Source organism: Aegilops tauschii, chromosome 7 (assembly GCF_002575655.3).
Source record: "Aegilops tauschii subsp. strangulata cultivar AL8/78 chromosome 7, Aet v6.0, whole genome shotgun sequence".
Classification (NCBI taxonomy): Eukaryota; Viridiplantae; Streptophyta; class Magnoliopsida; order Poales; family Poaceae; genus Aegilops; species Aegilops tauschii.
In genome coordinates this window covers 547,373,079-547,384,930 of record NC_053041.3, presented here as the reverse complement: position 1 = coordinate 547,384,930, position 11,852 = coordinate 547,373,079, and the positions used below count along the sequence as shown (strand labels likewise).

Below are 11,852 nucleotides of genomic sequence, written 5' to 3'. Positions count from 1 at the left end.
CGTTTCTGGTTGTAATAACAGATATTTGATTTTGTTAATGAAATCGAGGGGATCCCTTTTTTTCATAAAAAGAAAAAAGAAAACAGCGTGTACTTTGTTTGCTATGAGCTGTGGACGAAATTTAGCTGTATGCAGAACGATTAGCTGTAAGTTGACACGCTGCTTTTCTTCTGGTCCCGGCCGGCTGGTTGGCTGAAAGGATGGAAAAATACCATGGGAGAGACCACAAATCCACAGGCACAAAGAGAAGTGGTGTCGAGTGTTGACAGGTATACGATGCCTCCAAAGTGCCCGCCACGCACCGCTGCTTTTCTTGGTCGACATGTTAATCGGGTCGCCCCTGTCACTGGCGTCGCCTCGGGTTGCATTCGGTGGCGCAAATGCGCCGTCTCTTTCTTCGGCAAAATCAGCTGTCAACTCTTGGCTTATCCTCCTGCCTTGCTTTCCCAACCAACTTAACTGAAGAAAGGATAATGAAATGGATGTTAAAGTGGGATGGTAAAAATATGAAAGCGTTCCAAGTTCCTTGCTCTGAACTTGTATCATTCAGAAACGCCAGCTCCAACTAATAATAATAAGGTAACGAAAGAAGCAAAACTGAACGAATATATATAGCAGGAGTGACACTTGAAGGAAACTTTGCAAAGATAACATAGAAACCAGTGCCGACAGATCCTGTCCATGTTTCCTTTCCTTTGCTTAGCGGTGCCAAATTCGTCTGAAGACACTTATCCTGTGCATGTTCTGCCCATACCCTTATGCGTACACAGATTTGATGCAACAAAAGGGAAGAATTCTCGTGCCAATTCGTGCCTCATGGACCCCCTCTGAAGCACCTCCAAGAACCAACCCAAACGATGCCGCTGGCTGCGACAGGCAGCATGCAGCACGGCCAACCAATTTGGTCTTGTCTCGCTCTTCGTGCACAAAGCTACAAGCAAGCCATCGTCTGCTACTTATTAAGATTGCATCTAGAAAAAACTTGTTAGGTCGTTTTGTCCATATATCCCATGTGGGACATCTGGCTATTACATGAAGGTAATGTGGCATGTTGTGTGCTTCTTGAGATCAGACAAAGTAGGTCCAAGTCTCATACATTGCATTTTTTTCCACGACAAAAGGTGGATTTTATTAACTCGAAATGAAGCATCAAGGGGTTACAAACACAATGGGCACATACCCGATGACTCAGATTCTCTGCATGCAACCAGTTGATCCGAATGCAGTGTATCTGCCATAAATTAAGTTTATATAACTGTGGGTTCCTCGAACAGTTCCTTGCGGACATGAAAAATAATATCATGATGAATGAATTGATATGATGTTCCCTGTGTTACAAACCGTTCATTTATTCAGTTCTTATGGTAGGAAAATATGTCCCCTCGGTTACAACTTACAAACGGTCCATTTATTCTGTTATTATGATAGGGAAACACATGGATGATTGGAACATAGAAGACTGCAAAGTCTCCAAAAAATGGTTGGAATAGTACACGTCCTTGCATTAATTTAGGTCAGTCTATCAGGAAAATGAATGAAGGGCTATTTAGTAACAGCAAGTACAGTAAGATGACATAAGCAGGCTACAAGGACAAAGTATTATATTTTTACTTAGTCAGAGGAGGGAGAAGAAAAACGGGTTGTAGAATAGGAGCCGGCTATAGCACGAGACCCAAGACACTTTGTAAAATTATAAGATGGGCCAACTATTAGTAAAGTAGTACATGTTTAAAACTTATTATTGTACAAGCCGGCTACTAGGTTGGCTCTAGATGAAATGCAACATCTTACAGCTGATTGTTGGCTATATTATTAACCACCCTCTAAGGTGATTGAAAACCAAAGACCAACAAATGGTATAAGCTCTAATTGTTAACACCAATGTAAAGAAAAAATATAAGTCATGTTTAGTTCGCAGGGGGACGCTGCTACATTATTTTTCCTACTAGAGCAAAGCCACAAAAATCGGATGAAGCTTAGAAAATTTATGGCATAATCACTGGCAATATTTTACACTGACTATGAGCCAAACGTGCACATAACTTACAGTAGAGGATGTTACTTCTCGGACATGGAGTTTCAGCTCGCGAGCTCAAATTCTCTCCCGTGAAAAGTAAACTTGAAAACAATAGTTAAAAAATAAAATTAATTTTTTTTGGCAACAAACATTGAAGGATTGTCTGCATACATAAAAAAAGTCGTGAAGAAGAATATTCAATGCTCTGGCCAAAAAATAATAATTAAAACAATGTTGCTCCAAAAGATTTCTTTTTTGAAAAGGTGGGTCACCCTGGCCTCTGCATCAGACTAATGCATGCAGCTATATTATTTAGCAAAAGTACCAAGATGTCTGCGGTTCATTAGAGCTAAAAAGAAAAGAAAAGCAAAAAAAAGTTGCCATAACCGATGAAAATAGGTCGAGATGACTAAACACCTAGCCTATTATTGGATTGTCATCCAAACCAATTGTAAGTACCATGTGCTACCATCTTTCACCGGGTACACCCAATATCCAAAAGCTTCCTGGCTTCTGCAAGAGTGAGTAACGTCCATGTATGGATCCACGTATGTGCAATCTGCGTGAGACGCTTCTTACCAACTTCAGTAAAAAAAAATTGAAACTCACATTAAGCAGACATATTGGTTTGAACTGCTCAATGCACATTGCCTCCTCCTTTGGCAACAACGTTATCACTCCAAAGTTTAGGTGGAATAGTTGAAGTTGGCCATTAAGAAAACTATTTTTGAAAGCATTTTTGGAGCATTGATTTTGTATTTTTTTTAGAACACTAGAATGTTTTTCCTTCATAATTTTTTCAAGTATGTAGAAAATTCTTCATTTTTATTTACAAAAATCAGATTTGTTTGTTTTTTGTTTTTTGTGTGGGAATAAAGCTTGTATTACTCAATCAAAGTGTCATTACAATCATCTCTAGCAACCTCAAGGACCTCATGTGGCCCGGACCCCAACCAGGTCATAGTTCTACCTCTAGTTCTGACAAAGGATGCCAGCTTATCACTAGCTTTATTACAAGAACGAGGAACGTGAGTAATACAAGCATTATGACTACTGACTAACTGTTTAATATCTTGCACCAGGTGCATACATGGATCAGTCAACCACCTTGCTTCGGATCATGTTCACTGCGTTGTTTTGTTTTGTTTTAACAGTACTAGTTTTCTGATTTTACTATTCATAATGTGTACATTTTTTTTTTGAAACAGAGGCAAAAGTTTTGCCTCATCGATTAATTAAGAAGAAGAGAATTGCCCAGTTAATTTACGGAAAACCGGGCGAAAACCAATACAAATGGAGCACGGACTAACTCCTCACATGGCAAGAAACCCCACAACAGCACATGCGGCCCCTCCCAGACTCTCCGAATACACAACATCCACAAACCCCGATATTGCTACTACGCCAAGAGACCCCCGACAAGAACAGCTCGACACAAGACATCAGGCACCTCCCAACCCTCAACGACAACCCAATCAAAGCGGACAAGCCGAGAGATCGAAGGTCATCCATCAAGCAGCGAGAGACGCCTTGCCCATGGCGCCACTCTTTCCTTTGCCCACCTTCTTTTGTTTGCCCCTTATTGGTGTCCCCGTCAAGAGGCAAGCAATCGACTTGCCCAAACCAGGTCTAGCAACCTCCACACTGGCGAGCAAGTCACAAAGTTTCTTTGCGAAGAGAGCATCTGGATTTGGAGTAGGTGCCAACACACTTGGCTCAATGGTCATGTCACTCACAGGCATCACCTGCTCCATGGTCGCAAACGAGGGAACATCAGCAACATCTAGAACTCCATGCTCCATGACACCAAGAGGTAAACTGGTGGACGCCTGACACCCAATGGACTTAGGAGATGGAGATATTGAAACATCCAAATCACCACACTCCTCAGCAAGTATCTGGCTAGAATCCAGGGGTGACGCTGGCGATAAAGCCACAATTGAGATCTCAGGAGGGTCTACCTTCGGTTGTTCGACGGACAGAGGCAGAACCGAGCCTCCACACAGCTCCCGAAGCTCAGGCATGATCTGCAGCACCGGAGTCACAACCACATCATTGCCTGGACCCTCATAGGCCGACGGCGGCGAGCTGGCTCTAGCACGAGGGGAGAAACAACCATGAAGCTCGTCTCCCCTCTCGACCTCGAAGCTGCCATCAGGCACAATCAAAGGGCGCAACACATGAGCACTCTGCAACACAGGCGGCGCCAGGGAGAGCCCTCCTAGTGCAGCCTCAACTCGCTCCATGAAGCTCTCCATCCGCAACATCCAACCTTGCATGGAGTCAACGACATCACGCAGAGGCTGGACCGTCTCCTCAAACCGGAAGGAAGCCATATCAAGGAGCTCAGAGCACAACAACTCGGCTTGCCTCTCCAAGGCAGGCCGCACTGGGATATCCGCCGAGGCCACAGAGCTAGCAGGAGCAGCAACGATCGATGCCCAAGAATCGCGACCAAACGTCTTCGAGAGGGGCACGGCTTCTTTCCGGACCTTGCAAGGAACTGAAGCCCTTGCGAGCAGGAGCACACATTCGGGTACTTTTGTTGTCTTTTCTAAGTGTAGAGCTTTGCTCAAATTTCTGCACGTGCACATAATGTATCATGTTCTGATCTATGTTTATCATGGAAAATTTAATTTAATCATAAGAGCATAGAATCCCCATCATTCCATTCACTGACGCAAACGGTCTATGTTTGGTTGCATTAGAAGTACTAGAAAGCATGAATCTTGCAGCAGGCCGACAAACCAATCAGCCCAACGACCAAACTGCAGAACTGCTGGGGCGCCCCTATATCTCGCATTCAGCGAGACTGGAGGAACCCTCGCTGCTGAAGGCTGGAGCGACTTCGGCCCGTCCAGGCCCACCAGAACAACAACCTCGCTTTTTGTTTTATTTTTTTCAATTTTTTTATGTTTTTTGATCTCTATTTTACTCTTGCTTATACTTCAAATATTCTAAATAAATATATTACAAAAATCACTCTAAATGAAACAATTGAAAAATATTCACCAAGCATTTGAAATCTTAAATATGTATAGACTATAGAGAAAATATTTATCACACATACGAAAAATGTATAAAAGAATAAATTGTGTACGAAACAATTTGATCATGTATTTAAATTTTTTAATCAAGCATATGAAAAATATTAATCAAACATTCGAAAATGTTAAATGTGCATAGAAAATATGTTAAGCCATATATTAAAAAATGGTGAATTTTTTTGATCATGTATAGCAAAATGTTAATCAAGTATTTGAAAAAAATATAAAAAAGTATTTGGAAAATGTTAAACAAGAATTAGAACAATGTTAAATGTGTATAGAAAAATATTGACCATGTATTTAAAGAATAATGGAAAATTTGATCATGCATGTAAAAATATTAATCAAATTTTGAAAAAAAATGATGAACAAGTGTTTAAAAAATGTTAATGTAGCATTTGAAAAATGTTAAATGTGATTCAAAAAACGTTGACCATGTGTTCAGAAAATGTTAATATCGTTAGAAAGTTAATCAAGCATTTCAAAAATATTATATATATTAACAAAAATGTTGACCATGTAATAGTTAATTTTAATGTTGTATTTAAAAAATGCTAATCATATATTTGAAAAAGTTTAAAGTGTGGGTAGAAAAAAATGTTGACCATGTATTCAATAAATGTTAATCTTGCATTTGGAAAATGATAACCTAGCATTTGAAAATGTGTATAGAAAAACTGGTGACCATGCATTAAAAAATTATTACTAGTGGAAAAATGTTAAACATGTATTAGAAAAATGATGTTGATATATACAAAAAAAGAATGAAACCCAAAAGAAACAAAGAAAACCGAAAAAGAAGCTAAATGAACAAAGAAAAAAAAACGGAAAAATAAAACTGAACATACATACGCAAAAAGAATGGAAAGCTGTAAAATCGATAAAGAAACAAAGAATAACAAAAAAAGTTGGAAACCAATAAATAAAAACAAAGGAAAATGAGTAAAAAAGAAAATGCAAGAAAAATGATGAAAGAAACAAAATAAAACCCAGAACAAAAAATGGAGAGGAAATAAGATAACCAAACAAAAAACAAAAGAAACCAAAAAAAAAAAAAAAGACCCACAGAAAACCAAATAAAAATGAAGCAAAAAGAAAGAAAAGAAAAAACGTAAAACCAAGGAAACCAGGAAAAAATCATTGAAAACCTGGTTCATTTTGCGCCAAGTAGAGCGCGCCATATTTCTTCATCGGGATCCCGACGCTAGCCTGGTGGCTAGTACCGTTGCAATCATCCAGGAGGCAAGAGTTCAAATGCCCGATGCCCTCCTTTTCCTTCACTATTTTATTTTAAGGCTGTGTTCGGGATGAGGGAATTTCACAGGAAATGTGGAGGTTTTCTTTCCTGTGGTCTTTTTTCCTTCAGAGGCGTTCGGTACAAAGGATGCAACTACAGAAAAACTTAGGAATTGAACCTCTAGTGTGCCTATTTCAAAGGATGCAACTACAGAAAAACTTAGGAATTGAACCTCTAGTGTGCCTATTTCAAAGGAATCAGAACATCCATTCGTACCTCATTTTTTCGCTGAGGCCCGAGGAAGGCCTGCTTAGCTGCACCATTTGGAAAAAAGACCACATGAAAGAAAACCTCCACATTTCCTGTGAAATTCCCTCATCCCGAACACAGCCTTATTCTTTTCCTAGGAGCTTCTTTCTCTGGTGGGCAGCCGCCATGAATTTACAGCCATCACACCTTTCCTCTTTCAGTAATCCGTAGATTGTACTATCTTCCAGTACCAAGGATGTTCATTTTTTTTATCCGATGGCGAGCTCCCCCCACGCGTGTGGTGTGAATAGAACAAGATAATATAACCAAAAAATGACAGAAACAGGGCTTTGCAAGAGAGAAACAGTTTATCATATATATTCACAAGTTGGAGGGACCTGATTTGGGGCAGCGTCTACGATGTCTAACATGGTTTCATGGTAAGTTCATACTACTCCCTCCGTCCCATAATATAAGATGTAGTGTCAAAAACGCTTTTATATTATGGTTATGGGACGGAGGGGGTATTTGACATAGATTCATGTATCCCCCTTGTCGGCGTCCGACGAAGGTACTGCTGAAGCTTTGCATATCGGACACCAGTTCTTCTGTCGAAGCCACTCCTGAATGCAGCACACATGGTACTGATGCTCACACTTCATTCTACCGACCTCTTCGTCCTCAATATATTCCTCCTGTAATATCCAGTTGATGTCAAAAACATGCGTAAGCAGCGCAAAACAACACGCACGTAACAGTCTAGTAGCGCGCAGAAACATTAATGGCTAATGAATGGGGAAGTACCTGGCATATGCTGCATTTGACATCATCTACGACAGGTTCGTTCACTTCTAGCGCCGCATTCTCCCATTTATACATGATTCGACTGAGACAATTTGTCAATTGCTCTTCAGAAAGGGCAGTGCTCACGGAGCCAATTCTATCTTCTAGTTGTAATAATTCCTGAGTAACACAAAACGCATGAGCTTCTGGAGTCTGAACTTGGCGAGCATATGGCTACGTTTTAAGAAATTGTACACGCAAACTGAATGGTTACAGAGTAACAATTCTTAACAAAGGAAATGATGGCTCATATCAAACTGTTACGGCAAAATCAATATCATGAAAGTAGTACCTCATAAGACATGTCGTCAATATCCATTCTCATATCTCTATGCTGATCATTCAAGCCAAGGCCACTGAGGAATAGATTGGTTTCCAGCACCAGCAGTTGCTGCGAATAATTTGTACAGAACACGCTTCAGAGCAAGGTTGGCAAGAAAAGAGAAACTTAAAGTTGCAAACAAGGACAAAAGGACTGACCTCATAAGACAATTCATCATGTTGTTCGATCCTTTCCAATGCAAGCAACACCTGTACACAATAAGCATTCCATATATCAACACCGTTATTGCTTTCTCATGTCAAGACTTCCTAGCTGCTAATAAAAATCACTGCTCTGTAAACTATGATAGTTTGATCAGTTTCATCCCAAACAAGACCTAAGCACAAAATCAAACAACTCAGACAGTACATGGGAAAAAAAATTACCTCTGCAATTCCGTCCATGTTCATGCGTCTGTAGACATCTCTAAACATTTGTGGAGAGCTATCCTCGGGACGAGAACTCCCTCTGCTCCTTGATGCACGGTTACTAGAGCCTTGACGACTAGAAGAGTAAATTGCATGAGGCAACTCCATAGGAAAAGGCCTTGTTGACCTCTGTGGGGGAACTTCGTTCATCGAAAATCGGGCCCAATCTGGTTGACGAGCCCCTGAAAAAGTCTCACGCAGAGCAAACACGCCCTGCTCTGTTTCATCTGGCATCCTCATCCTAGCCTGCTGAGTAGAAGGACGCCTAGTCCTTACTGAATCTGCAGAATCCCGAATAATTCTGTTGCTAGTCCTTGCTGTTTGTTGAGAAGCTGATTGTTCAGAGTCTCTGACTCTAGGACCAGTACTGCCAGGATACAAGGAAGGCTGCCCACTTATGCCCCTTGGTCTTGAAGAAGTCTCCCCATCAGAAATCCTCTCTCTCGTAATCTCAGTCCTCTTACTATGGACAGAATTAGATGAAGAACAGCCTGACGGCAAAACATCAGAGATTGATGTGCAACCAAGGTTTTTTATACCACGCCTTTGTACACCAGGACCAGCACCATTTGATGATTTCATACCAATGGCCAAATTGCGAGGTCCAGCAGGCTGATGGACAGAAGTAGGTGCAGGTTGAGTTTTACCCAAACCTATTTGTTCTTTATCCTTTTGCCTACGTGGCTTAGTCCTCAATGCAGTATTTCTGGCCAAAGAATCAACTGCATGTGAAGAACTCCCTGAAGAAACAGATGAACCTAAGACTTCAGGATCTAGCCCTGTTGGCTGATCCCCAGTGGTTGATGTGGATGATGAATCTTCTGACTCAATCTGCTGAGCACATGGATGCCCATCCTCCTCATTAGCAATAGCTTTCTTGCTACTCTGCAGACGGTTGACAACAGTTCTTCTGTTACTACTTTCAGCATTGTTAAACTGTGCCGACAATGGGCGCCTTAGCTTTTCGTCATAATTCTTTCTGACAGGAGCTTTTGAAGAGCTTGCAGATACAGACTTGGATCCTGAAGAATTAAAAGAGTCACGCAAATACCCCGGCTTTTCCTTGTTGCCAGCCCATGTTGCTTTTGTGGTGTTCCCTGGCTTATTCTGGAACTGATTTGGTCTCTCCTCATTGCTTTGATTTCTCAAGGAGACGCCAGAACCCCTTCTTAGAAGGCCAATTGTTGTGGTGGATCTACCGGCGTTCTCCTCCATGGCAACTTGTGTTACACTTCTGCAGCCACAATGCAATGAAAGTTAGGAACTGATGTTGCCACAAACAGTCAGAAAGGTAACCTCAAATATGTAAATCCGCATGTAGAAATGATACAGTTCACGTAAGAAAATGGGAAGAAGGTAATGATACAAATCTCCAATAGCACCAAACAATCCAACTTTGCACCTACTGTTAGTTAAGAACATTCAGCTCCACTCCAAGGAAGCTATATTCACCTATGTTTATGAAATTATATCAAATCGCTAGGTTGTAGCGGCGCTACAAGTTCAACGGCCGCTCTTCGGTTTTTTCATTTTAAGCAGACAAAAAATATATTAGAAAATATTTCCTAAAATGTACACAATAGATTTTCGTAACAAAATTGGAACGAAATAAGACCCTCTATTCATTGTCCTATCTGCCTCTTGGCCATCATCTGTTCATTGTCCGAAAAGGCCAAAACCAATTGGAATTAGCAGTTGAATGAAACTGACTTGATCGAAAGCTCCATATAACAGTTTAGATTGTGATACAGTTATGCAGAATTTTTTCGTGCTTCAAACAAAAGACAGTCTGGGACCACCCACACAATATAAAAACACTTGGGTCATGGATAACTATGTCATGTGCAAACATCATACCACATACAGTAGTAATTTATTTGTAGATGTACAAACAGGAAAAACTGCCTATCGATTTACAAACGAAGAAATGTTCGCAGAATACTCAATCGCGTAAAGAATAACAGAAAACGCAATAGAAACAACAAGTCCCCTCTGCCTTCTGAATCATTACGAGAGGATCATGCGCCCATAGAATTTAAGAATCCCTCCCCTCTCCCCTCAGCTCGTAAACAAACACAGATTACTACATAATAGGAGTATGTATGCATCTGGAATCAAAACGATCGCCGGCGCAACAACCATGTAGCGGCCCAACCCGAGGGAGGAAAAAACGAAATCCGCAGGAAAAATCGACCAATCCAAAGCCCAAATGATCGACACGCCCACGGCAAACGGGGCGGAAGGTAGACCCTCTCATCCTGAACAAAATCCCCACACTAACACAAACGAAGGGAAGAAACGATCAAGGGAACAGAGATTCCCAAAGCTCGTTCGCTTCTCCCCCCACGTACGACAATCGAACCGAAGGCACGCTGAGCGCGCATCCATCCATTTCGTACCTTCTCCACCTCGAACCGGCGGCGGCGGCGGCGCCGACCCCGTTTCTTTGTCCTCCCCTTGCCCCCTCGTTTTCTTCTCCTCGCGAAATGGAAACGGGGGAGACGGCGTGCGGTCCGGACGGAGAGGATTTGGTCAGATCCGAGGCGATTTATTTAGCGGCTGGCCGTAGCGGGTCGGGCGCACGGTGGCTAGCGGAGCCCCATCGCGGCCACGTGGCGCGATGACAGGGCGCACGCGTCGCGGGTGCGGTCGCGCCGTGTGAGTCAGTGGGTGGTGGCGCGCACGCCGGACAGGGTCCGTCGTGGTGCGCGTGCGTGCGTGCGCCGGAGGGCTTGACCGCGTCGGCGGGGACGCGCACGGGGTGGGTTGGCGCCGCCGGTTTTCAAGAAAACAAATGGTCATAAGATAGGGCGTGCGTGTTCATAAAAACATGAGTGTATGTATTTATATATAAACATTTGTATTTGTACTGTATTAAAAAAACAAGTAGCCGAACTTTAGCTTCTGTGTAGGTGTATACTAGTAACTCTAGTGATATTTATCCTAAAAAAGACAACATTGATTTTGGGATGATTGACTTGATTTGGTGTGTTAATGTGTCATCTCATCTGGTTTACTGTCATTTAACAGCAGAAAATGTATATTTTTTTTAGTAGTAGAAAACGTATATCAGAAGGTTAATTATGGTGAGTTATTTTTGGACAAGATTCATGAAAGGATGTGACTGATGCACCAGCCTTAGGGCAAGTGCACAACCCGCTATTCCTCCTCCTCACACCTTTTCGTCTTCCACCTATCTTCCCCCGCTCGTCATCGCTGCTCGACGTCCTCTCAACCCTTGCACCTCGCTAACTTCTCTTCTCCAGCATCCTGTGCACTCTAATCCTCTTTCCCGCCATAGAGCATCTAGATCGAAAGTGTCTTTCTGCTCTTTGAGCTCGGGTGAACAGTAAATTCGAAAGAAAATGAAAAAATTCAAAAAAACTGAAATTTTTGTGTGATAAACTTTAACAAATGTTTTAAGAACCTGCAAATTTTCACATTCAAATGGCATTCCTGGAAGCCAAAATGCTTTTGAAAATGATTTTTTTGCAGCACCGATTTTGTTTTTATTGCCACCACTTCCACAAATGTGATTTCATGATGAAATTTTGCAGGCACTCAAAAAATTTGCCAATGTTTCACACCCAAAAAAATTCAGAATTTTTTACGAATTTACTGTTCATACAGGCTCATTTGAGCTCGAGCTAAGAATAGCTGTGTCCCATCTAGATGAGAATTTTGGATAACTAATTTGATTGGGTGTGTT

General features: G+C 41.7%; 1 protein-coding gene across 1 annotated transcript; it reads right to left on the bottom strand.

The window, feature by feature from the left end:
• Positions 1 to 6,899: 6,899 nt before the first annotated feature.
• LOC109778301 (uncharacterized) lies at positions 6,900 to 10,813 on the bottom strand. Its single transcript, XM_020336857.4, has 6 exons — positions 10,543 to 10,813; positions 8,102 to 9,377; positions 7,874 to 7,924; positions 7,686 to 7,784; positions 7,355 to 7,513; positions 6,900 to 7,245 (listed from the first exon to the last, which is right to left on the bottom strand). The coding sequence occupies exons 2-6, from the start codon at positions 9,356 to 9,358 to the stop codon at positions 7,090 to 7,092; spliced, it is 1,722 nt and encodes a 573-aa protein (XP_020192446.1). The 5' UTR covers positions 9,359 to 9,377; positions 10,543 to 10,813; the 3' UTR covers positions 6,900 to 7,089.
• Positions 10,814 to 11,852: the final 1,039 nt, after the last annotated feature.

Bases quoted from the DNA above. Each gene is read 5' to 3' on its own strand.
- LOC109778301 (XM_020336857.4), bottom strand. From the start codon at position 9,358: ATGGAGGAGAACGCCGGTAGATCCACCACAACAATTGGCCTTCTAAGA. The intron at 7,785-7,873 runs GTCAGTCCTTTT...AATTATTCGCAG, and splicing joins ATGATGAATTGTCTTATGAG to CAACTGCTGGTGCTGGAAAC. The intron at 7,514-7,685 runs GTACTACTTTCA...TGTGTTACTCAG, and splicing joins TTGACGACATGTCTTATGAG to GAATTATTACAACTAGAAGA.